Below are 26,314 nucleotides of genomic sequence, written 5' to 3' on the forward strand. Positions count from 1 at the left end.
TCCACCTGGCTGGGACTTTTGCCTTGCGGTAGTACCGCATGGGGGGCGTGGTAGTACCGCGCGTGCGGAAGTACCGCCCCTAGCTTCTGTGCGTCTGTTTCTGTGCTGGGGTCGTGGCAGTACCGTGGGTCGGTACGGTAGTACCGCACAGCCGTGCGGTAGTACCGCTTGGTTGCAAGCAGTAGTACCGCACGGCCTTGCGGTAGTACCGCTGGCCAGGCGCGGTAGTACCACTGGCCGCGGGCTGGTTGATGGGTAACGGTTGGATCTTTTCCACACACTATATAAGGGGTCTCCTTCTTCCCCATTGACTTACCTCTTTCACCATTAAAGCTCCATTATTGCTCCAAGCTCCATTTTCGCCCGATCTCACTCCCTAGCCAACCAAACTTGTTGATTTGCTCGGGAGTGGTTGAGAAGGCCCCGATCTACACTTCCACCAAGAGATATTTGATTCCCCCTACTAATCCCTTGCGGGTCTTGTTACTCTTGGGTGTTTGAGCATCCTAGACGGTTGAGGTCACCGCGAAGCCATAGTCCATTGTGGTGAAGCTTCGTGGTGTCGTTGGGAGCCTCCAATTGAGTTGTGGAGATTGCCCCAACCTCGTTTGTAAAGGTTCGCTCGCCGCCTCCAAGGGCACCAATAGTGGAATCACGGCATCTCGCATTGTGTGAGGGCATGAGGAGATTACGGTGGCCCTAGTGGCTTCTTGGGGAGCATTGTGCCTCCACACCGCTCCAATGGAGACGTACTTCCTCTTAAAGGGAAGGAACTTCGGCAACACATCCTCGTCTCCACCGTCTCCACTCTTGGTTATCTCATGCCTTTACTTGTGTAGCTTATTTGTTTCATATATCTTGCTTGCTTGTGTTCCTATTCGTGTTGCATCATATATGTTGCTCATCTAGTTGCATATCTAGACAACCTACTTTGATGCAAAGTTTAAATTGCTAAAGAAAAGCTAAAAATTGTTAGTTGCCTATTCACCCCCCTCTAGTCAACCATATCGATCCTTTCAACAACGTTCGTCCCGGGCAGGCTGGCGGGAGTCGTCGCGGTTGCGGCCGCGGAGTCCGCTTCGCAACGAAGCGCGTCCGGGGAAGGACGGGACGGATCCCGGTACTCGTCGTACCTCCGCTTGCGCCCAGCGTCCCCCTCTTCCCAAGCGCGGGACATGGCCGGGGGGGAGGTCGCGGGGAGGCGGCAGAGGGGCCGGAGAGTGGGAAGGGGGAGGGGTCGCGGTGGGGAGCGACAAAACGGCAGGCTGGGTCGGGGGCGGCGGGGTGGGGAGCAGGACAAAGAGGGAATCCGTAGGGTAGCCAAATAGCAAGCGCGGGTGTGGAGGGCCTAGGGCAAGGAACTGGCCCAAATACCGTGGACCGGCCGAACGGGCCCAGCCCCACGGGCACGTCCAGAGAGCGGCGAACCGGGCAGGCCACCAGGGAGTTGATCGCATCACATGAGACTGCAGTCAAGGCCCTTAGGGAGTTGAATGCCTCCCAGCAGATGGAGAAGGATCATATTATTGACTAAAATTCTGATCTCTACGACAAGGTACTCAAGCTAAATGAGCAGAAGAATCAGTTAGTCCACAAGACGGATCGGCTGAAGAAGAACATCAAGCTCCTGAGGGCTGAGAGGACTCAGCTGAAGACGGAGAAAGCCCACTTCAAAAGAGAGGGCCAGAGCCATAGGAACAAGCTACACCACATGAATTTAATTCTTCATACAGAGACGTGAGGTAGTTTGTGTAGTTGAACTAGTAGTACTGTTGGTGGAGTTTATGAATTACTGACCTTTTGTGAAGTTGAAGCTAGTTGCTGCATATATGGCCTGGTTTAAAAAAAATTCTTCAAAAAAACGCAAAAGAATTGCGTTTCATTGCATTGAACAGGAAGACATCAGGGGTACAACCTCCAGAAAGGAGGGACACACACGCGCGCGCACGCACACACACACGACCGTCCTCACCAAGTGACTACAGCTAGGTGAGGAGGTGCCCTCAACTACAGACACGCAGCGACATTAGGCCTCGCCCAGCCTTGCCTCCAGCCAAAATGGCGAAGCACCGAGACTCGGAGCAACAGGGCAGGAGCAACAGGGCAGCATCACTGCCATTGCTAGGCACTTCCAGGGACGAATGCAGCTTCAGGACCGCCCAAGCCGACGTACCTCGCACCCATGTGCCTAGAGAGTCGGCGGGTGAAAAGCAGGGCCTGATTGGAACTGGTGTAGCATTCATTGGGGACCGCCGGCGCATGCAAACGTTGCGACCTGCTCCTTATGTAGCAGTCTACGCCAGAGCGATGCATCGCCAACCACTATCTGCCGCATCAAGTACTCCACTTGCAGCCAAAGCAGCGCCATCAAGAGGGGAACGACGTTGAGACGCCGCCGCTGCCCGGTCCAGGAGGCCGGACCTAGGATTTCTCCCGGTGCTCGAGGAGGAGGTCTGGTCAGGGTCATGCCAACGCCTCCAAGGAGGTGACGGCACCCTCGGGCGTCGCCGTTGACAGCGCAGGCCGTCGCCGCGCGGGGATTTCGCCCCGACCCAAGGACGAAGACCTCAGATGCAATGGTAGACCGGGAATGGCGAAGAATCGTCGGAGAAGACCAACACACATGGGGAAGCCTAGAAACGTTGTCGTCGTAGGAGTGAGCACTGACCAGCGCAGCTCCAGCAGGCCGACCACCGCCCGGAGCGCGTCCAGCAAGCGGCAGCAGCCACCTGCACCGCGCCGCCGCCGCGCTGGCCCGCAGCCTCCGCCACCAGGATCCGCCGGGGCACAGCGGAGCATCAACCGTCAAGGTCGCCGCGCGCGTGCTTACTAACCCAGCGGCAACCGCCGGCGGCGGCCGGGAGGGGTGGGAGGAGGGAGAGGGGTGGGTGGGGGCAGAGTGATTGTCGCCGGCCTGGGCAGGCTCGTGCGGCCCAGATCTGGGCGCCCTCAACTCCGCCGCACGCATCAGCGGCCGGCGGCCACCATGGCAGCGCCACCGCGCATGCAGTCCACGCCATCTCGACCTCCCCGCGAGCAGACGGCCGCCCACCGCGCCACCGCGCGCTCCCGCTGCTCCAGCACGCCCAGCAGCAGCGCGCAAGCACACGAACGAGGGCCCCGCCGCCGCCGTCCATCGGTGAGGGCTTTGCCCGCCGGCAACCTCCGGCGACGGCGAGGGGAGGGAGGGGAAGGAGGGAAGCCTGGGCGGCGGCTAGGGTTTCGCCTCCCGAGTCGCCCCTGGGAGCGACGCGGGGGCTCGCGGGGGAAGGGGGAACCTGGGAGCAACACAGAATTATCTCTTTGGCCAGCCTCTGACTGCAATGGCAATGGCCTGGTTTAAAATTGCTGCATATAATTTTTTATTATCAAAAAATATAATTGCTGGTGTTGGCAGACAAGATACGCTATAGCTAAATAGCTAACAAGGACTTATTGCTAGCATTGGCCACGTGACATGACATCAGTACTCAAAATACTGCTGATGTGTTCCCCAATGCCACCAGTAAAAAAAATCACTAGTACCATATTGGTGGCCTTGGAGCCGTACGCCAGCAAGGCAATTTCGGCACGCCATAGCTAGACTTTTCCGCACTAGTGGAGAAGGGGTGGCGGCAACTGGTGAATAAGGAATGGCCTGGCTTCTTCCCTGATCCCCTGGCCCCCTTCTATTGGGCATTGATTGTGACGCTGGCGAGGAGTCAAAAGCCCTTCTGTGTCGCGGATATGAGTGATCGGAGCCCGTGGTGGTGGATGTCGCCGTGTCAGCGACGAATGCATAGATGGTGTCGGCGCTGGCGAGGAGACCGGGTGCAGGGCCTTGTTTGCACGCACACCCAAGGAAACAAGCCCTATCATTTCTCTCTTTCTACTTCGACCCCTCTCTGCTCTCAGATGGCAACTCCACGTACAGGGCGAGGGTGGCGGTGAGCCAACAACTACAGAACATAGGCTAAACGGCGCCTCCATAGCCAAACGGAGATCAAGGTCGCCCTACATCACATGTCACGTCACTCGCCAGCTGGCCTCTATAGAAGTGCCGCCCTACATCACAACCCGCCTCTCATTCGCGAAGAGATAAGCGAGCAAGTGAGGGGCGGTTTGCGGGCCCCGCGAGACACAATGTGCATTGCGAGTGACCGGCACAATTCCTAGTCGGTCGCCTCGCATGAATCATTTTGCTTGCAAGTTTATGCACCTAATCAGTTCATCCATCAACCTAATTGATGAAGAGAGACGGACAATATATTTCAACACAACAAGTCGCAACAGACTTCAAAGGTACACTTGTGCGACAAGCACCAGGGGTGATGAAGCACCTGCTAGAAGCGACCTAATTGAAGTGGCATATGACAAAGGTGCCCTTTTTCTGCGCGCGAGGGGGTGCCGGTGCTGGCTGCTGTGGGGCGCGGGAGGTGGTGCCGGGCTCGGCCTGGGCTTGTTCAGGACGCGGGCATTTGCCGCGGATCTGGTTGGTGCTGCCGCCGTCGGGTCGTTCCAGATCTGGGCAGGCATCGGCGTTTCTACGGCCTCCCTCTCGCCACTCTGCGTTCTGCGTCGGTGGTGCCTGCTGCCGGCTTTGGGCCGGGCCAGCTTGTGCGGGGATAGAGGTGGAGGGGGTCCCGGGCTCTACGGCGACGGCACTTGTGGCCTACTTCTCCTGGTGTCGTGGGGGTGCTCCTCTCCCCTCCCGGGGCCTGCTGCGGCGGCCGGAGGTGACCCAGTCTTTGGACCTTGAGGCAAGGCTTGGTGTCTGGCTCCGGGTGAAATCCTTGCACAGACCTCTGGTTGGTGCCGGTGATGCGCGGCGCCTTTTGGTGTCGTTCCCCCTGTTGGGGCGTCGCCGAGGAGTCCAGTCCACCAAAATCCCTCGAGTTCAGTGTCTCCGGGCAAACGCTCATGATCTGGTATTGCTAGATCGGGCGACGACGGCATCATGTACGTCGCTACCTTCTTGGAGGCGTCGTCTTGGAGACCTATGGGTGGTGACCAACGGCTCATGTGGTTGACGGTGGAGTGTGCCTGATGACGGCGGTGGTGCGGGGGCCTTTGGGGTCGGCGGTGGTTCCTTGTCTCTCTTCTTCGGCGGTGTTCATACTCGGGTGCTCTTTGGTGTGTCTCTGCTTGGCGATGCCCTGCGTCTTTGCCGGTGGCACACAGGTGCAGTGACGTCGTCTCGGTCTCGCCTGGCCTTTCGAATGTACCCCGACACAGGTGGTGTCGTGGCGTTGTACTTTCTCGGCTGTGCGGTGCCTTTCGATTGCGTCGACGACGCAGTGCCGTGGTTTGGTCTGCTAGGCGATGCCCTTCGACTACGCCGGTGACACACAGGCTCCGTGGCGTCGTCTCGGCCCCGCGTGACCCTTCGAATGCGCCCCATGACACAGGTGGTGTCGCGGCGTTGTGCAGTCTCGGATGCACGGAGGCTTTCGATTGCGTTGATGATGCAGTGTCGTGGTTTAGTCTCTTATAGGCAACTGAATACAATTCCCACCCCCCCCCCCCCCCACCCGCGCGTTTGAAAATTAAAAAAAAAAAGATTCAAGCATGGGGTCAAAAAATGAGAAAATTCAGGGAATCAGGGAAGGCGTTTACATCCAGTGCATTCCAGAGGACGCCGACCTTCAACATTCTAATTTTAGAGCTCAACTGTGGCCCAAAACCGAGAGAGATCCTATTCTTGGCTGAGCACATTGACCTCCACAAAAGGCACGGTGACAATGCTCCTCCTACCCGATCACATCCCCTCCACAGGGATCGCATTCTTCTTGCAAGACGAGTGCGATGGCAATCTGTGACCAGGATCCCGCAGCAAGGGAGGAGAACTCCTCGTCCATGCTGCCATTGCATGTGCAAGGAGTCTTCTGGATTGTACAGAGCAGAGAGGTTGGAGATCTCGTGGTGGGCACGAGGAGGAGGAGGTTCGGTTGAGAGGCACATGCATTGGGGAATTCGGGCCGTGAAATGCTTTTCATGCTTCAGGCCTGAGAAGAAGACGTCGCCGAGGAGGACGGCATCGGGGGAGGTCGCCACCTCCCCCGTCGTAAATGCCGCCGTCTCGACGCGATCTGGAGCACCCCTCACGGAATCTGGTAAGGGCCAAGGAGGATTCGTTTTGTACCATTTGTCAAATCCATCTTGCTGGCATGCTTGTCCCTGTAATGCATGTTGAATTCTGATAATAATGCATGATGGATCACAGTGGTATTTAAATATGGACCACAGAATATTGTAGCAGACTGTTTGAATTTCGTCGAGAGCAAAACTAAGATCCTTCAAATAAGCACAAAATGGAGTTCTCGCTAACAAATACTGAAAACTCACCTTGCAGAGGGTCTGAAACATGGGCAATCATCATCCGAAATAAGAGCAAACGGTGAACCTGCCGAAAGGTCTAGCATGGCCAAAAATGCAAGAGCATTCACATACCGTGAGTTAGCGACAGCCACCAAGAACTTCCGCTCCGACTACCTTCTGGGAGAGGGGGGCTTTGGCAGGGTCTACAAGGGACAGCTTGAAAATGGCCAGGTATATACAGGAACAACCCAATGACAAACATTCTTCGGATAGTCCTACTGACATGTAACAATCTGCTAATTTTGCTTCAATTATCTTTCTGATGCATGATCAGATTGTAGCTGTCAAACAACTAGACCTGAACGGATTTCAAGGCAACCGCGAGTTCCTGGTTGAAGTCTTGATGCTCAGCCTCTTACACCATCCAAACCTGGTCAGCTTGGTAGGCTATTGCGCAGACGGATATCAACGGCTACTGGTGTACGAGTACATGGCCCTAGGTTCACTTGCAGACCACCTGCTTGGTAAGCGCTAGTCTTTTCTTCATTAATACATTCAAACTTGACAACATCCAAATTAAACTACGTACAATGAAAATCTAGATTCTTATTGATCATGAATTAACATCTATGCATCATTTTGAACTTAAAAATCATGTGAAACAAATTATTATTTTTTGCGGACATGTGAAATGTATTCAGGCAACAGTATAGCATCACTTTCAAGTGCTGTCACCGTTAGCACATTTGATTACTAGATACATTAAAAACTTATAAGTTGAACTGTTGTTGTCGCAGATATCACTACTGATCAAACACCACTAAGTTGGCATATAAGGATGAAGATAGCCCACGGAACCGCTAAGGGTCTCGAATACCTCCATGAGAAGGCTAACCCGCCGGTCATCTACCGGGATCTCAAGTCCCCCAACATCCTTCTTGACGAGGAATACAACCCTAAACTCTCAGACTTCGGGCTCGCAAAGCTTGGGCCTGTTGGGGAAAAGACACACGTCTCAACTCGAGTGATGGGCACATATGGGTACTGTGCTCCAGAATATATAAAAACAGGCCAGCTAACTATCAAGACTGATGTGTACAGTTTTGGGATATTCCTACTTGAGTTGATCACAGGAAGAAAAGCTGTCGATTCAACTAAACCAGCAAGTGATCAAATCTTGGTTAACTGGGTATGCACCTTTTGTTCCTATATGCTCTCTTTTTTTTTGCGAATATTGTTCCTATATGCTTCTTCCCCATACATAATGCTTAGTTAGGAATAATTTCAAAAAAGATGCTTGCGACAAGATTTCTTTCAGACAGTTGAGCTAAATTCATGTTTGATCAACAGGCAATGCCCATTATCAGAGATAGGAGGAGGTACCATGAGTTAGTAGACCCTCTTCTTAGAGGTGAATACCCAGAAAAAGACTTGAGCCATGCTGTGGCTGTGGCGGCAATGTGCCTACATGAGGAAGACTCTGCGCGGCCATACATGAGTGACGCTGTTGTCGCATTGGGATTCCTTGCAGAAGTTCCTGCTAGCTGTGAAGAGAAACCTAGTATCGCGCCCCAAAAGAAGCAGGCTGAAGATCCCCCATTATCTGATGGAACTCAGCAAGATAAGAGCACATTCGATCGTCAAAGAGTTGTTGCTCAGGCCATCGAGTGGGGCGCCATGAGGCAAAAACAGAAAGCTCAAACTCAAGGAAAGACAACTGATTCTCAGTGCATTACAGATCCTACTGAAGCTAACAGGGTGTAAAAAGCCCATGAAAACCATGTGCAAAGTTTTTTAGGCTCCCTTGACTTGTAGCTTTCCAAATTTGTGCCGCCATAGGGCTGAATTGTCATATAGAAAGTAGAAAGTGTAAATGGCATTCTTGTCTCATAAAGGTGGCAGGGCTCAGTCTCTAGGCATTCTAGTTCATACTGAATCCAAAAGGTTGTATAGTGAATTATGAGCCAAATGCGATTATGTGTCAAGTCGCAGTATATCATAGCAACAAACTTATAGCTACTGACTAGAACCAGATCACAGGTAAAAGATTGAACTTTATTTGCAAGAATGTTGGACATGTACAGAAGTATGAGAAGGATTGGATAGAACATCATCAAACATTGAACATCAGGGACAGTTCACTAATGGTCTAATCCTGCTCACCTCCTCCAGTTAGAATATGCACTGATAGCTGGCTTCCAGAAGAATAATCTCAGTCCTCTTTGAACAGTTCACGACCAATTATCATTCTTCTGATCTCACTAGTGCCAGCTCCAATCTCAAACAGTTTTGCATCTCTCAGGAGACGGCCAGTTGGGTACTCATTTATGTATCCATTGCCACCAAGACACTGGATTGCCTGCCATAGGGGAAGGTTTAAGATCAATTAGTGGACCAGAAAAGAATTGACTGCAACTCACTAAGCTCAAAGCAGTTACAAATACTAAAGTTAGTAAGAACTTTGTCCAAGGAAGATAAAGTAGGAGATCTAGGATGAAAGAATTGCAAAATTTGAGAGGTCAAACAGTCATATCTTATATGTCCAGTGAAGGGAAAAAAATAAGAGCAAAATATCAGGATATTTGATTGCATTCCAAAGAAATCATGTAGAACAACACATGCAATCAAAATTCTCATGAACTGAGGAGAGGGTTCTGACCTCAAGTGCAACTTGTGTTGCCCTTTCAGCAGCAAAGAGGATCACTCCTGCACAATCCTGGTTGCAAATATTATATTAGATGGAGATAGTCAGTTTACCAGGCATCAGCATGATACACACGGAATTAGTTGTTTTATTTTGTCTTGAACAGTGAACACATGAATATAGCCATGTGATGCAACAATGTGACCCGAAAAGAACAGAGACATGTTGGGGCTTTGAAATGTACCTTACGGTCAACTTTGCCATTATCACAGTCCCTGGCAACTGAGTATACAAATGATCTGGACAAAGAAAACTCCAGTAAGAAGCTATGTAAACTTCACAGTAGAAGTCTTGGGTTGGTATCCCTACCTTGATGATTGCAAGGAGGTGTACATATCTGCCATTTTCCCCTGCATTGGAAGATCACTAGTTACGATTAACGCCAAGATCCTAACAAGACGTTGCACCTAGAAACAGGGGAACACGGTACAATGGGCTGCATGGCTATACCTGTAAGAACTGAAATTCACCAATCGGACGGCCAAATTGCTCCCTTTGTCGAACATAAGGAAGAACAACATCAAGGCATGCCTGCATGAGCCCAATAGGGCCCCCAGCTAATACAAGTCTTTCCAGATCAAGACCAGACATCATGACATAAACACCTGCAACAAGAAACGTATCGAGAATATTCATGATGAGAATTTCGGTTCAGGAAGTCATTTTCATTTTCAGTTAGAAGTTTAGTAAGTCTTTTAGAAGGATATGTTGGTAAAATCCAAAAGACAAAAATCACAGTTTTCCTTGTTTACATTGGCATAGGGAACTGACTGTCAACAACCAAGTGAAGATCTCAGAATAGCAACAGAAGTATAGAACAGAATTCAAGACTGCAGGAGATGATACCTTTCCCTTCTTCACCAAGAACATTCTCTTGAGGCACAAAGCAGTTCTCAAAGACAAGCTCACATCTGTTAACGAGATATGTTGAGTAAGAACCTATAAACCATTTAATGAGCCTGCTCAAATAGGAACGTCTTACGTGTCACTTCCTCGCATGCCAAGTTTGTCCAACTTCTGGGCAGTACTGAACCTGTAATGATAATACTAGCATGTAAACATTTTTGTAGTTTCAGCAAGAACATTAATGTTTATCCTGAACTTTATACATCCAAGCCTCAATCTAGCAATCAAAGACCATCAACACATGCATTTCACAAAATTCTAGCAAGATATGCATTCATGCGCAATAGAGCATAAGGGAAGAGAATGAAGTGGTTAATTACCCGGGCATTCCCTTCTCAATTATGAATGCAGTTATTCCTTTCGATCCAGCAGTTATATCTGTTTTCGCGTAAACAACCTGTAAATCTCAGTTTCAGTGAACTAGCAGACTTATTATGGCCACATAGGATTATAACAACTATAACTAATTTGTAACAAGGCTCCAACAGATTCAGTTGCTCAAAATTCTGACAACCAGGTGAAAGGTGTCACTGTGAAATATAACTGTTCTGAATGTGTACATGCTCCGGTTGGGAAAATCGACAGAACCTAAAGGAAACACCAAAGAAACAAAAACCAACACAACCAATGACACTGGTGAACCATTCCTCAAAAAAATAGATAGTGAACCAAGCACGGCTGCAAATAATACAGGGGATGAATGTACAAGAGCCTCAGAAGCTTACCAATGTCTGAGCAGACGGACCATTTGTGCACCACATCTTGTTCCCGTTAATGACATAGCCGCCATCTACTTTCTCAGCTTTGCACTTCATACTGACAACATCAGAGCCAGCTGAAAGTAGGAACTAATGTGAAATCCTGTGCATAAGTGGAACTAAACAGTACGGTATCCAAAGAATACTTACAGTTTGGTTCACTCATCGCCAATGCCCCAATATGCTCCCCACTGATAAGCTTTAGAGAAAAAGGAAAGCACATTGTCACAATCCATTATCATCGCAAATATACCACTCCTGGGTGGCTGAGTCTGACTGAAACAATATTGATTATATGGGAATGAACCTTCGGCAAATACTTTTCCTTTTGGGCAGGGCTGCCATGACGGACCTACATATAAATACCACAAACATTACAGTCGTGTTATTCAGGGGTTAATTTAATCAATGTACTAATGACTAATAACATAGCAGAACCAAAATAGACTTGTACCAGCTGGTTGATGCAGAGATTTGAGTGTGCACCGTAGGAAAGGCCGACCGACCCGGACGCCCTGCTGATCTCCTCCATGGCGATGCAGTGGTACATGTAACCGAGCCCGAGCCCTCCGTACTCCTCTATGGAACATGACAACCCCGTGTTACTTAATGTATTCCATCAACTAACATTAGACAATACAGAGCCAGACAGTGTTGAAAACGGCAGTTATGTTAATGCACTCCACTGAGGCTTTAACAAAGATGACCATCCGTCGCCGTCTTGATTAATCTATTCCCTTAACCTCCCCTGAGGTCCCACCTACTCCTGTCTTAATTAAAGGAGTAGCACTTTCACTTTACTGAGGACTTAAACATTGTGTACTAGTAGTAGTAAGTGGTAGTATTTGACTAGTTCCTATCAATTGCGGCACAAGCAAAGGAGTACTAACGCATTGGGGATCAGATTCAATATTCAAACATGGCCCAGGGTAGAAACATTACATAGTACTCCCTCCGGTCACAAATATAAGATGTTTCGGATATTTTAATACGGATTACATACGGATTGAAATGAGTGAACTGACACACTAAAACGTTTCTATATACATCCGATTCAGAAAAAAGTTACTCACGTGGGTCGGAGGGAGTAGAACATCTTATATTTGTGAACCCAGGCCTTCTGTTCACTATTATAAGATATTTTAACTTTCTTCTGAATCGGATGCATTTTAATGTATGTGTTCACTCATTTCAGTCCGTATATAGTCCATATTGAAATATGCAAAACATCTCATAATAATGAACGGAGGGAGTAGCATTTACTAGTAGTACTGGTACCCTGTGTTCTGCTTGTGTCTTGTAAGACCGAAATGGTGTTGGAATATAGAGGCATTTTACCTGGCGAGGTGAGGCCGTGCAGGTTGAAGTCCCCCATGAGCTTCCACAGATTCTTCTCCTGCGCGCCCGCCCCAAGCACAGACCAAATTAATTACTAACAGACACCGGAACTCGAACGGAGAATCAATCAACGGTACTGTACGAGGAATCGCACACCCTAGACTTCCCTACCTTGGGGAAGTGGTTGGAGGCGTCGATGGCGGCGGCGTGCGGCGCGATGTGCTCCTGCGCGAACCGGTGCACGCTCTCCTTGAACTGCGAAAGGGAAAATCACACCAGCCGCGGTGAGCGAGGGCGCGAATCGCGGGCCAGCCGGCCCCTCTCCGCGGCGGCGGAACGGAAACGGCGAATTCGGGGGTCTCGCGGCGCGGCGGGGCTGATTAGTTAGCTGATTAATTACCTGCTCCTGGGTGTCGTCGAAGAGGAGGGAGGACGAGGCGGAGAGCCACCGGCGCGCGGGCCCCGCGCCCGCCGCGCGGCGGAGGAGCGCCGGGAGCCGGCGCTGCATCTCGGCGGCGATCGTTCGCCCGCTCGCTCGCCGGAAAGGGAGACGACGGATGACTGGAGCAGAGTACAAAAGCTTGCTTGCTCGAGTGCCGCGGCTGCTGCCTCTGCCTCGTGGAGCCGTGGACGAAGGCTACGCGTGTCCTTTTCTACGGGGACGAGGAGGAGTGGCGTGTGGGGATTTGCGAGCCCGAACAGGCCACGACGATCGTCGTTCGGTGCACTTGCGTGATTGTGTCTGGTGCGGGAGTGTGATTAAATGGAAGCGGCACGTGGGATGTGATCCGTTAACTAGTTTGCCTTATCCTCTTTGTCATCGTCGAGCTGGCTAGGCAGGAGTGTCCAACTTTCAGGCGGCTTCTTCTGATCTGATCTCTCATCGACGGTGCGGGAAAGAGAAGAGGATAGACAGGTGGAGCACGAGTTGTCCCCTCGGCAGCTCATCTCTGATCCATGTTTTTTTTTTGCGGGTATCTCTGATCCATGTTGCCGTGTGCTGGCTATCAAACTATGTCAAGAAGGTCCCTAAGAAAAATGCGCTTCTTTCAATCTATATAAAAGTTGTGCTAAGCGTGCGTCAATTAATATAGATCGGAGGGGGTGCATAAGTTTGTGTTTGGGTGGCAATGCCATGTGATTTTGTTGTCCTGGTTATCTTCAATGTTTTTTTTTTCTTGAACACAAAAAAGGTCTTGAAGGACCCAGACTTCATTGGATAAACATGAAAGCACAAATTACAGAAGGACCCAAATAAAAAAGCGTGTTGCAACTTAGTTCCTGAATTTACAAGGAGAACCCCGGGCTGAAAGAAAGAAACACGACCAGGTCCTTGACAACCGCCACGGGGGACAAACCACTTGGCGTGACGAAATCGCCATGGAAGCATCACCTGCTCACCATGGTCTCTGACTCGCCACTGGAATTGCCTCCCATTAGGCATGCAAGCCGAGAGGAATGGAGTCAGTCGTCATTCGACTAGAAGAAGCAGATCACCTACGAAGACCAGCAACCATCCATGTGTGTCGTCACTCCACCAAGGTGGCATATGTTGATAGGCTCGAACTCGACTTGCGGGCTTCAGTTTACTACGCCTTCTCTGCTCCTCATCCACCACCATGGTGGCCCGAGAAAACAAGCAAGAGCAGATGGATGCCCTTTAGAACAGGGAACACCCGAGCCACACCGAGTTTATTCAAGGGGATCCTGCCAAATCTAGTGCCTTCCACTTCCCTCCACCATGGGGGCAAAGGAAAAAAGACGACGGCGGCAACCACCAGACGCTGCTCGGAGCTCCGGTGATTTGCGTCCCGATGGCATATCGCCAGACTACGGCATGAGGCCAAGACTAACTAATACTACGGCTACCCTAATATGCACAAGGAAGGCCCGAGCACCTCTCCTTAGTCATCTCCGGCTGACAATGTCGTCGAACGAGGCATTGGATCGGGCCGCGTAGCCATGAATGATCCTCAAAAGAGGGAGGCGGAGGAAGAGAGTGGAGTGGAGGGGAAAGAGGAGGCATGAAACTGTCTACGTCTTTGTTGCGAGAAAATCAGCTTTTCTCCGAGGCTATAGGCAAATCACTTCTCGTGACTGAGAAAATAGGCAATCCAAAAAAATCTATGTTAAAGGTCGTTTGTGTGTGTGTTGTTAATGAGTGATGCTACACGTTGGTTGGCTGGTGTGAGGATAAAATCCGCTGACTTCCCAGCCGTTAGATCCCGCCCACAATGGCCATTTGATTGGCCCGCCGTGGTTTGGGGTTTGCAACATGAACTATGTTGTGTTTCCTTTGTAAACACTTCTCAACCTTCCAAACTTTTTTTTTGCAGTTGTCCAGCCGAGGCACAAGATGTCCCTTCCCGCCACCTATTGTCGGAGTGGCAAGTGAAAGGGAGGCGGATCCATGGGCTTGCCGACGAAGATCGAGGGGGAGGAAGGCTTTGCCCTAGTCGCCTTGTGAGGGTGGAAAGAAAGACACGGTTATGTTACTTTCAGAATGCTAATGGGGGAATAGTTCTAATGAACTCTATCACTTTAATAATAATAATTTTATTTCATAACTCAAGTGGTATTTTTGTGATTACAGTGTTTTTTCTGGACGAAAATTCTCTGACTTAAGTCACCACCCATAGAGCCCAGGTACCTTTTGGTCGCATCGCGTCAGCATCTATGGGCAGGCTTGGGTCGTCGCTCGAAGCTTCTTCGGCTTTGGGTGGACGGTCTCGATGGTCTCCTACCCTATACATGTGACCGTGTCACCTTCCTTCTTGGTCCTCATTGTTCTCGAGTGTTAGAGATACTAGTAGAACGCCCGTGCGTTGCTACGGGCTCCTTGTATATGACAATGGTTCAACCTCAGTTATATATAATACTCCCTCAATTCCTAAATATAAGTTCTTTTAGAATCATGCTTATGCCCATTGTCAGCCTTTTTCGATGTAAAGACCCTCTTTCTCACTCTCTGTCTCTCATCCCTGAGCTCTCTTCTTTATCTTTCTTTCTCTCTCCACCCATTTCCCTATTTTTTTTCTCTCTCTCTCCACCTCCATCCTCTGTAATTCCCTCAGTCAGTTATTTAAGTGTTTGATTATACACACAATAATATTTTTCAATGTAATGATTCAAGACTAATTAGATTTGCCACCACAATAGAAGGACTTTCGTGGAAATTGTTGTGGGTGACTCACTCTATCCTTATTCGTTAAAAGTTTTCTGGAGTCATGGAAAATATTTTGTGGAGCGCTACAACACACTCCACACACATGGTGATGTAATTTTTCAGTTTTGATAAGAAAACTTACAAAAAGTATTTGTGTGAAGCATAGTAAGCAAGATAGTTAGGTCGTTGTGGATGCGATGATATGAACAAGAATATCTACAAGTTTAAAAGATTTCAAAACAATGATCTATGAACTCTATTTATAATTTATTTTGCACTACCATAAACCAAGTCATTACAAACACTACTTGCCTTCATGCCTTGGTCCATCAAGTATTCTCAAGATTTTAGTGTAATATCAAGTCAACATTGTTTAGAAAACTTAGCCCATTGAATAACCTTAACAAGAACATTTTCACAGAGCGATGTGTTACTATTTATACATCAAAGCTTAACCAGCTGCAGATTTTTCCTACATCAAAACTAATTACTCGTCTATAAGGTGGTTATTTCACCACATGCAAATTTCTTCTGATTACCGCCAGCACCCCTCATAAGCAGCCCTGCTTTCTATCAAGAAGTTGCATATTCAGAAAATGTTAATGTCTCATTTTCTTCCTTGATGTCTGAATCCGAATACTATTTATTTTCATGGATATAGGATGCTTTGCTTCCACCGTAGTATATATATTCCTGCCATGTCGTTTGTAAAGACATGTCTACTTTGTAGTATGCAATGCATCGTGCACCTGCGTCTTCTCGCTATCTGCAGGCTTTCTCCAGTCACCAGCTCTGACTGTTTCACATACACGCTGATAATTCTGCCTTGGTTGTAGGCAAGTATCTGGTATATTCAGCTATCATCAGGAACTCCTCTTCACAACTGTATTTTGGCGGGAAAAAATTCTACTGAGACCAAATGCATAATCATGGAGGTAGCTCAATTTTCAAGGCATAAGATGGGTAAGTTATCCCAAAAAATGAACAACCATCATGCATATCCATATGGGAGCGGAGTATTAATTACTAACCTTGAAGAACTTTTTTTTGAGAAAATTACTAACCTTGAAAAACTTTTTTCTTGAACCTGATGCTGCGGAATGGTCATTGTGCGTGCCCAAATAAAAGGAACTGCTTATAACTTGGAAGATTATGCATACCTAAAATAATAACTGAGTAGTGGATGCTCAAGCATCAAAAAAAATTTGACTGGATTTTCCTTACCACACATCAATCAATCTTAACATTTTTCTGACCCCATGTCTTCTTCCTTCAATAGCAACTTAAAAGATTTCTGCAGATAGGGTAAAATCATGAAGCACTTGTAAAAGATTGTACTTAATTACAGAATAAATATAAGACATATCAGACTTGAGTATTATAAAAGAATGATGTGAGTCCACAAAGAAGTCCAATTTAAGCCCATGATGTGTAAATTGTCCAATTTTAGTCCATGATGTGTAAAATAGTCCAGAATGTAGTCTGCTTGGCTAGCGAGCTAGTGTCACCGCACCATTTGGCAACCTCACCCTTTGAGCAGCATCGCTCTCTCGTGCTCTGGCTTCCTGGATGCCTTGCCTGCCGTCAACCTAGTGCTTCTTGACAGCCAAAACGTCAAGCCCTTCGTGATTGCGCGTTGCCACATGGTAGCAGAGGCAATTGCAAGTAACAACGATAGTCCAAGTAGAACAAATAAGATGATTATGAACTGTTCCTTCTCTTGCTTACCTATCTGGTGGTCCTGAAGGAAATATGCCCTAGAGGCAATAATAAAGTTATTATTTATTTCCTTATTTCATGATAAATGTTTATTATTCATGCTAGAATTGTATTAACCGGAAACATAATACATGTGTGAATACATAGACAAACAGAGTGTCACTAGTATGCCTCTACTACACTAGCTCGTTAATCAAAGATGGTTATGTTTCCTAACCATAGACAAAGAGTTGTTATTTGATTAACGGGATCACATCATTAGGAGAAGATGTGATTGACTTGACCCATTCCGTTAGCTTAGCACTCGATCGTTTAGTATGTTGCTATTGCTTTCTTCATGACTTATACATGTTCCTATGACTATGAGATTATGCAACTCCCGTTTACCGGAGGAACACTTTGTGTGCTACCAAACGTCACAACGTAACTGGGTGATTATAAAGGAGCTCTACAGGTGTCTCCAAAGGTACATGTTGGGTTGGCGTATTTCGAGATTAGGATTTGTCACTCCGATTGTCGGAGAGGTATCTCTGGGCCCTCTCGGTAATGCACATCACATAAGCCTTGCAAGCATTGCAACTAATGAGTTAGTTGCGAGATGATGTATTACGGAACGAGTAAAGAGACTTGCCGGTAACGAGATTGAACTAGGTATTGAGATACCGACGATCGAATCTCGGGCAAGTAACATACCGATGACAAAGGGAACAACGTATGTTGTTATGCGGTCTGACCGATAAAGATCTTCGTAGAATACGTAGGAGCCAATATGAGCATCCAGGTTCCGCTATTGGTTATTGACCGGAGACGTGTCTCGGTCATGTCTACATTGTTCTCGAACCCGTAGGGTCCGCACGCTTAACGTTTCGATGACAGTTATATTATGAGTTTATGAGTTTTGATGTACCGGAGGAGTTCGGAGTCCCGGATGAGATCGGGGACATGACGAGGAGTCTCGAAATGGTCGAGACGTAAAGATCGATATATTGGACGACTATATTCGGACATCAGAAAGGTTCCGAATGGTTCGGGTATTTTTCGGAGTACCGGGAAGTTACGGGAATACGGGAGAAGAAGTATATGGGCCTTATTGGGCTTTAGGGGAGAGGGAGAGGGAGGCCGCACGCCCCCCCAAGGCCTAGTCCGAATTGGACTAGGGGAGGGGCTGCGCCCCCTCCTTCCTTCTCTTCCCTCTTCCCCTTCCTTGTCTCCTACTCCTACTACATGGAAGGACTCCTAGTTGGACTAGGAAAGGGGGAATCCTACTCCCGGTGGGAGTAGGACTCCCCTAGGGCGCGCCATAGAGAGGGCCGGCCCTCCCCTCCTCCACTCCTTTATATACGGGGGCAGGGGGCACCCCATAGACACACAAGTTGATCCACGTGATCATAATCTTAGCCGTGTGTGGTGCCCCTTCTACCATAATCCTCGATAATATTGTAGCGGTGCTTAGGCGAAGCCCTGCGACGGTAGTACATCAAGATCGTCACCACGCCATCGTGCTGACGGAACTCTTCCCCGACACTTTGCTGGATCGGAGTCCGGGGATAGTCATCGAGCTGAACGTGTGCTAAAACTCGGAGGTGCCGTAGTTTCGGTGCTTGATCGGTCGGGCTGTGAAGACGTACGACTACATCAACCGCGTTGTGCTAACGCTTCCGCTGTCGGTCTACAAGGGTATGTAGATCACACTCTCCCCTCTCGTTGCTATGCATCACCATGATCTTGCGTGTGCGTAGGATTTTTTTTGAAATTACTACGTTCCCCAACAGGTCCATGCTGCCCACATATGAACCTTAAATTAGATGACAGCAAGCTATATAAATAAATATTTTGCAAGAACAGAATGAATGGATACTAACTTCAAAATGTAGTGTATCACGGAATGAATACTAATTTCAAAATGATGCCTCTAGTATAGATATACAAGGAAAAGGTGCATACATTTCTAGACAGATTCCATGATCAAGTACGTACTTGCTAATAATTTGGTAGGAGTAGAGCATAATTTAGGGATCAAGTAAGAGCATCCGGTTGAATCTACATAACGGATATGGAATCATTCAGAACGACACCAAGCTACAAGTTGAGTGACTGGTTAGTTAATGGCGGCTAGTTAAGCTAAGCTAGGTGCGGTTCGTGGGAGTCAAGTGTCGTTTTATCTGATTATCTCTCAGACGAAATCAGTAAGACCAAAAATTGCCGTGCACCCATCAGTCTGACAAAATCAATAAGACCAAAAATGTGAGTAATCATCATCTGCAGCCTGTGAGGAATCAGTGATTTGCCACCTAATGATGTGTAAAAAAGAAATGCAGCTAAAGCATCTTCAGAGAAGCACATGCCCTTAAAAATATAGAGCCAACGCTGAACATCTTTGACCCATTTCAAAAAAATAATGACAGATCCACTACGCCCCCTTTCTAGCTCAACTAAAACACCTAACAATGCCCTCAACATCAACACTGACGCTCGTGGCTGAATAAAAAAATCAACAACACTTCCCCAAAATAAACATCGGCCTGGACATGAAACTGTATGGATTAATTAATAACGCTCTTAGTATGCCTATGTGTGTACCCGCACATGGTCGTAACGACAAGGCAGACTTTTGTCATCCATGGTAACAAGGCTTAAGCTGTGCACACCGGCATTGGACGAGGATCGCGTACTATGACCGGTGGCAGGGGAAGGAGGAACTACGCGAAGAGGGACTAAAGGGGTTCTCTCCCTCAGAAGTTTTCCATGGTCGACCACCACAGCGAGCTGACCACCACAGATGCAGGGACCCCTTGACTGACACGTTAACCATGCGTCAACCGACGAGCATCAGCGCATTTCCACCGCGCTGCTCTCAGCTCTCCCTCCTCTCTTTCATGGCTGGCACAAGGGATGGGATGAGACTGGCTGGAGGCAACCCCTCTCCTTCTTTCTTTCAAGCGGGTCATGGCGCTACATTTTTACATGAGATTGCAGAGTTAATCACATCGGTTACATGATAATATACTTAATCCTCAGTCTGGTCATGTGTAACTACCGTACATATCAAAATATAGTAATGTTCATGTTTAAAACCAAGATATAGCTGGAGAGAAGTTAAAAATCAATGCTTAGACTAAAATTATAACTTACTGAATGAAAACTTAGTTCGGTTCAGATTATAGATTTGTAGTTTTAAAACGTTAATCACATCAATAACACATGACCGTTTATAGCCTTCTACAATTTGGTCTATATCTTCAAAGTACTTTGGATAAAAACAACTTGATGTGCAAAAAGAAGGGATAATAATATAAATATTCATTGTACTTGAATGCAAAAAGATCAACAAAATCGGAACCGACTGAAAAATAAGAAAAGAGCACCTACAGACTCACCTGTACGCTATGGTACTTCTGCCTCACAGACTTCGTTGACCCGCATAGTTTATGGCAACGACCCTACCTCTTTTGCTGCATCCGGGCTTGGCCACCATGACGTCTCCTCCTCCTAGTGCATCCCCTCTCCCAAAATCCACCAGGAGATCCTCCCATGCTTAGTATGCAAAATAGTTGATGAAATATATGAGGCCCATGTGAAATTGGAGTTTAGTATCTTGGCACTCTGTAGTTAACTCTTAACTGCAACACTTCATTGATCTAAAAAAGCTGCAGCACTTCATACGTTGAAAGCTTTGAAATTGCTGCAACCAATATAGAAGATGTTTGCACTATAGTCCGGCAATACATTTACTAACACTTGGAAACATATTCTGAATGCTCTACTCTTCATAGTATTATAGCATAGTCTGAATGCTCTTCTACATAACATGGACTCGTAGACAACCAGTTATATTGACTCCACATTTTCAAGATAAATTAACATAAGCAAAATTACAGTTTTGTGTTCAAATGTGAAAAGTATACCTAAGTATCCCGAGAGAATGTATTACTTTGTACCAGCTGAGAGTTATCACTGTTCTCATTCTGAAACCTTATCCTGAGAAAAACATTGGTTGCATATATGCACACAGATGCTGCACCCAGAATAGAAAAATAGACAGTCAGATAAGTAGCATTATTCAGAATAGAAGCACATAGAAGACAAATCGAAACATCAGCAAACCACACCAACCAAATCAAAAGAGAGAGAGAGGCGGAAACTGATGTTGAGCACCTTCATAGTGGGCATCCTCACGGCCCCTTGAACACGCACCAGCTTCTCTTTGCATATCCGTCGCTAGATCGTAGCAAACTGCACACACGCCCGAATCAGACGCGAAGATAAACCAAACCAGAAGAAGCGGAGGAGGGATTCATACCTGGTCGAGGTCATGGACCACAGGGTGATCTACGACGCCAACGCCAGATCGGTCATCATGGCCACGGGCTAGGGAGGCGACGATGACGTGTTGAGGAGGAGGATGAGGGTGCGGGCGTGAGGAAGAGGTCATCGCTGGGAGACACCTTGTTGGTGTGAGGTGAAGAGCCAGATCGAGGATTGGGGTGGGGCGTTGGCTGCGGCAGCGGCTGGAGACCGGGAGACTGTTATTTACTTGACTGCTCGGCCTTAACGGGAAAGGTTAGGAAAAGTGCCTTTCCTTTTTGGGAAACGCTTCCTATCTATAGTCTGGCAGAAGTCCAGCGTCAAACCAATCCAAAGCCGTCGATTCATCTGAAATCTAACGCCTCACAAATTGTGCTTTCTATTAAAGAAAAAAACAGCAGCAGACGCTAACCACGCTGCCGCAACCCCCGCCCAAAATCCTATCCCTAATCCCTCTCGTTCCAATCAATCGAGAGACGCGCTAGCCGCCGCCCTCCACCCACCTCGCCCAGATCGCTCCCCTCCACCCCACCCCCGCCTCGGACAGCCTCATGCTCTCTTTGTCGCCGAGCAGGATGGTCACCCCACCGGCCAACCCCGCTCCATCGGCTGAATTGGTTGCCGGAGTAGCACCGGCCGGTCGGAGAACCTGATGTGGATTGGAAAATCCCACCCCACCCCATCTTGAAATCGAAGGTATTGTACTGCATCTACCAGCTCCTTTTTGATGATTCCATTTGTAATTTCTGTAAATGTTTGATTTTATTTATATTTCATCCACAGCCAAGTACTCACTGGGTTTGTATGTTCATTGGCTGCCTAGTATTGTTCGGTGATGTTTTAGATCCTTTATCATCAATCCTTTTGCAAGTCGAGCTTTTTAGATAATTAGATAAATTATACATATGTAGGCAGACATTCGTGGCTATTCCTTAATTAATTAGTTTTCAATATGCAGTGCTTCGAATGATGGTGAAATATGTTGAGGAAAACATTGTTTCGTTGCTTCCTGTATAAAGTGCTTCCAAAAATATGCATCCATGGACCATAGTTAGCGGCATATTGTTTTTGTTACACTTTTCAAAATTTAATGCTTCCACCAGACACTAATAGTGCACCCTTTGCACTAATAGCCAGCTGCATAGATTTGTACTTCTACATTGTTATCGTTTTGCTACGGTAGTTTAGAAAAATGCTTCTGTGCCTACGACTCATATTTTTGTGCTTCTACATTGTATACTTATTTTCTACGATCCTTTAGAAAAATGCTTCCATGCCATCCTGATATTTACTTGCAATTCGTTCAGTTAGTATGTTGCCGGCACAATACATGCATCTTTATTTGCTATTTTTCATGCTTCCTACATTCTTATCCATGATGGTGTGTCGTATCATCTTGTGATTGTGGCTGTCATTATCCATGATTTGGCACAGACAAGCTCACAATCCCCTTGTCCTCCTGGTCATCTTCGCCAGCTTTGGGCCCGGTACCTCCAGTCCACCACGCCGGAGGGCCGTCTCGGTTGGGAAACGAAGCCACCACATGTCGACCACTGTAGATTCGTCTCCATCCGCCCTAAGGCACTGTCCTCGTATGATCTAGGTATTGAGTCCTCTCTCATGTTGATCCAATACTTGTTGATCTTTTTTCTTGTTTTATGTTATGAGTATCAATTCATATCCTTGTGTGCACATCTTGAGCAATTCCTTTTTATTGGGTCCGATTTTGTTCTGTCCTTTGTGTACTGGATCACCAAATCATAAATGAAATATTTGTGAAATTTACATGAACGTGACAAATATGCTTCCTATTAAGATGACTTGTGTTGAGATATCGCTCTTTTCAAGCTTCCTACTAATGGACCTTCTGAAATAATACCACATATGCTTCTTTAGTTTACAAAGTTAGCATCCATAGTTCAACCAATATTTCTGTGAATTTGGTATGTAGGTGACACATGCATCCCCATGTTGGTGGCAATCTTAGTTAATTCATGTATTCAATTTTCTATGCTTCAAATTAAGATGACTCAGATTGAGATAGCATATTTTCATGCTTCATAATGATGGGGCTTCCAAATTGTATTTCATATGCTCCTCTAGTTTACATAGAATGCTTCCATACTTGATGCTTCATACTGATGGGGCTTCCAAATTATACTTCATATGCTCCTCTTAGTTTTAGATAGAATGCTTCCATATTTCCTCCTTTTTTACAAAAGTTGTTGCTGTCATTGTTATCACTATTTTAATATTCCTTGCCCCATATTATATTATGTATTATTATTTGGTCTAGGTAGTTTGCTTCCATAGTCCCCATATCTATTGTTTGTTTGTGTTTCTATAGTTGTCATTGTCAACACCATTTTAATAGAAACACAACTCAGTGTATGTTCTGACAGATCAATTCATTGGTTTGTGTCAACCGTGCTTCCTAATTTTGAGTATTTTCCTATACTCTTGATTTTTTCCTTCATGTCAATTTTATATGATTCCATTGCCTATCATGTATGTTTTGATTGATGAAATCACGACTCTGTGTAAGCTATGGCTTCTACTTCTACGTTTCACATATGTTCCGATAGCAATGCTTTTTTTATCCCAGTTTTCCATGCTTCCCCTACCTATCATGTATGTTATGGTAGATCAAATTGTTGCTTCGTGTAAGCCTTATTTCATTTTTCTATGCTTCCACTGCCAATTATTTTTGTTTCGATAGATTCATATATACCTTATCTCGTTTTCTCATGTGTGCTTCTACAGATGTTTTGTGCCACATGATGCCAATCATGCATCATTCGTTTCTGAAACGCCTTGGATTGACCTATCCCCACAATGTGAGCGGCGCCGATTTGAAGGCGCAAAGGAGGTGCTGGAGACATGGGCGCAGATAGTGATGGAGGCCCTCCCCGGGGATGTGCTTTCGGCGTAATTTGTGTGCTCCAGCTTCCGCACCATCAAACTGTTGGAAATATGCCCTAGAGGCAATAATAAAAGTATTATTACTATATTTCTTTGTTCATGATAATTGTCTTTATTCATGCTATAACTGTATTATCCGGAAATCGTAATACACGTGTGAATACATAGACCATAATATGTCCCTAGTAAGCCTCTAGTTGACTAGCTCGTTGATCAACAAATAGTCATGGTTTCCTGGCTATGGACATTGGATGTCATTGATAACGGGATCACATCATTAGGAGAATGATGTGATGGACAAGACCTAATCCTAAGCATAGCACAAGATCGTGTAGTTCGTTTGCTAGAGCTTTTCCAATGTCAAGTATCTTTTCCTTTGACCATGAGATCGTGTAACTCCCGGATACCGTAAGAGTGCTTTGGGTGTATCAAACGTCACAACGTAACCGGGTGACTATAAAGGTGCACTACAGGTATTTCCGAAAGTGTCTGTTGGGTTGACACGGATCGAGACTGGGATTTGTCACTCCATATAATGGAGAGGTATCACTGGGCCCACTCGGTAATGCATCATCATTATGAGCTCAAGGTGACCAAGTGGTTGATCACGGGATCATGCATTACGGTACGAGTAAAGTGACTTGCCGGTAACGAGACTGAACAAGGTATTGGGATACCGACGATCGAGTCTCGGGCAAGTAACATACCGATTGACAAAGGGAATTGTATACGGGGTTGTTTAATCCTCGACATCGTGGTTCATCCGATGAGATCATCGTGGAGCATGTGGGAGCCAACATGGGTATCCAGATCCCGCTGTTGGTTATTGACCGGAGAGTCGTCCCGGTCATGTCTGCATGTCTCCCGAACCCGTAGGGTCTACACACTTAAGGTTCGGTGACGCTAGGGTTGTGAAGATATGTGTATGCAGTAACCCGAATGTTGTTCGGAGTCCCGGATGAGATCCCGGACGTCACGAGGAGTTCCGGAATGGTCCGGAGGTAAAGAATTATATATAGGAAGTGTTGTTTCGGCCATCGGGACAAGTTTCGGGGTTATCGGTATTGTATCGGGACCACCGGAGGGGTCCCGGGGGCCCACCGGGTGGGGCCACCTGTCCCGGGGGGGGCACATGGGCTGTAGGGGGTGCGCCTTGGCCTAGATGGGCCAAGGGCACCAGCCCCAAAAGCCCATGCGCCTAGGGTTCCACTTAAGGGAAGAGTCCCAATGGTGGAAGGCACCTCTAGGTGCCTTGGGGGGGAGGGAAACCTCCCCTTGGCTGCCGCACCTAGGAGATTGGATCTCCTAGGCTGGCGCACCACCCCCCTTGGACCTCCTATATATAGTTGAGGAGAGGGAGGACTTCATACCTCAGCCTTTGGTGCTTCCCTCTCCCCTGTTACATCTCTCCCTTGTAGTACACGGCGAAGCCCTACTACTGTGACACCCTGCATCCACCACCACGCCGTCGCGCTGCTGGATCTTCATCAACCTCTCCTCCCCCCTTGCTGGATCAAGAAAGGAGGAGACGTCATCCGCTCCGTACGTGTGTTGAACGCGGAGGTACCGTCCGTTCGGTGCTAGGATCTCCGGTGATTTGAATCACGTCGTGTTCGACTACATCAACCCCGTTCTTCGAACGCTTCCGCTCGCGATCTACAAAGGTATGTAGATGCATCTAATCACTCGCTGCTAGATGAACTCTTAGATGGATCTTGGTGAAACGAGTAGGAAAAATTTTGTTTTCTGCAACGTTCCCCAACAGTGGCATCATGAGCTAGGTCTATGCGTAGTTCTCTTGCGCGAGTAGAACACAATTTGTTGTGGGCGTAGATGTTGTCAACTTTCTTGCCGCTACTAGTCTTATCTTGCTTCAACGGTATTGTGGGATGAAGCGGCCCGGACCAACCTTACACGTATGCTTACGTGAGACCGGTTCCACCGACTAACATGCACAAGTTGCATAAGGTGGCTGGCGGGTGTCTGTCTCTCCTACTTTAGTTGGAGCAGATTCGATGAACAGGGTCCTTATGAAGGGTAAATAGAAGTTGACAAATCACGTTGTGGCTTTCACGTAGGTAAGAAAACATTCTTGTTAGAACCCTACTTCAGCCACGTAAAATCTGCAACAACAATTAGAGGATGTCTAACTTGTTTTTGCAGCAAGTGCTTTGTGATATGATATGGCCAAAGTTGTGA

The 26,314-nt window shown here is 47.2% G+C and overlaps 2 protein-coding genes and 1 pseudogene across 6 annotated transcripts; 1 reads left to right on the forward strand and 2 right to left on the reverse strand.

The window, feature by feature from the left end:
• Window positions 1–1,189: 1,189 nt before the first annotated feature.
• Window positions 1,190–4,901, reverse strand: LOC125546162 (uncharacterized; annotated as a pseudogene).
• Window positions 4,902–5,523: 622 nt separating this feature from the next.
• LOC125546146 (putative serine/threonine-protein kinase PBL25) lies at window positions 5,524–8,203 on the forward strand. The gene is made up of 5 exons (XM_048710313.2): window positions 5,524–6,092; window positions 6,332–6,528; window positions 6,632–6,821; window positions 7,095–7,486; window positions 7,648–8,203. Exons 1-5 carry the CDS (start codon window positions 5,561–5,563, stop codon window positions 8,059–8,061), a joined length of 1,725 nt encoding a protein of 574 aa, XP_048566270.2. The 5' UTR covers window positions 5,524–5,560; the 3' UTR covers window positions 8,062–8,203.
• On the reverse strand, window positions 5,551–12,738 carry IVD (isovaleryl-CoA-dehydrogenase). Of its 5 annotated transcripts, XR_015618613.1 has the most exons (18): window positions 12,404–12,738; window positions 12,175–12,258; window positions 12,004–12,061; window positions 11,120–11,244; window positions 10,973–11,017; window positions 10,816–10,864; window positions 10,633–10,742; window positions 10,228–10,304; window positions 9,984–10,034; window positions 9,848–9,912; window positions 9,452–9,606; window positions 9,311–9,351; window positions 9,186–9,240; window positions 8,957–9,013; window positions 8,461–8,656; window positions 7,681–7,900; window positions 6,325–7,289; window positions 5,551–6,156 (listed from the first exon to the last, which is right to left on the reverse strand). XR_015618613.1 is itself a non-coding variant. In XM_087546829.1 (16 exons), the coding sequence occupies exons 1-15, from the start codon at window positions 12,509–12,511 to the stop codon at window positions 8,510–8,512; spliced, it is 1,227 nt and encodes a 408-aa protein (XP_087402955.1). In that variant the 5' UTR covers window positions 12,512–12,738; the 3' UTR covers window positions 5,551–6,156; window positions 8,461–8,509. The 5 variants fall into 5 exon arrangements, 3 of the variants coding, with proteins under 3 accessions (XP_087402955.1, XP_087402953.1, XP_048566279.1); XR_015618615.1 differs by lacking the exon at window positions 6,325–7,289; XM_087546829.1 differs by lacking the exons at window positions 6,325–7,289; window positions 7,681–7,900.
• Window positions 12,739–26,314: the final 13,576 nt, after the last annotated feature.

This window comes from Triticum urartu, chromosome 1A, assembly GCF_056163025.1.
Source record: "Triticum urartu cultivar PI428250 chromosome 1A, HENAU_Tu73, whole genome shotgun sequence".
In the NCBI taxonomy this organism is placed as follows: Eukaryota; Viridiplantae; Streptophyta; class Magnoliopsida; order Poales; family Poaceae; genus Triticum; species Triticum urartu.

Excerpts from the sequence above, each read along its gene's own strand:
- LOC125546146 (XM_048710313.2), top strand. The coding sequence starts at position 5,561 with ATGAGAAAATTCAGGGAATCAGGGAAGGCGTTTACATCCAGTGCATTC. Across the intron at positions 6,822-7,094 it reads ACTTGCAGACCACCTGCTTG|ATATCACTACTGATCAAACA; the intron begins GTAAGCGCTAGT and ends TTGTTGTCGCAG. Across the intron at positions 7,487-7,647 it reads ATCAAATCTTGGTTAACTGG|GCAATGCCCATTATCAGAGA; the intron begins GTATGCACCTTT and ends TTTGATCAACAG.
- IVD (XM_087546829.1), bottom strand. The coding sequence starts at position 12,511 with ATGCAGCGCCGGCTCCCGGCGCTCCTCCGCCGCGCGGCGGGCGCGGGG. Across the intron at positions 11,018-11,119 it reads ATCTCTGCATCAACCAGCTG|GTCCGTCATGGCAGCCCTGC; the intron begins GTACAAGTCTAT and ends ATTTATATGTAG. Across the intron at positions 8,657-8,956 it reads CAACACAAGTTGCACTTGAG|GCAATCCAGTGTCTTGGTGG; the intron begins GTCAGAACCCTC and ends CCCCTATGGCAG.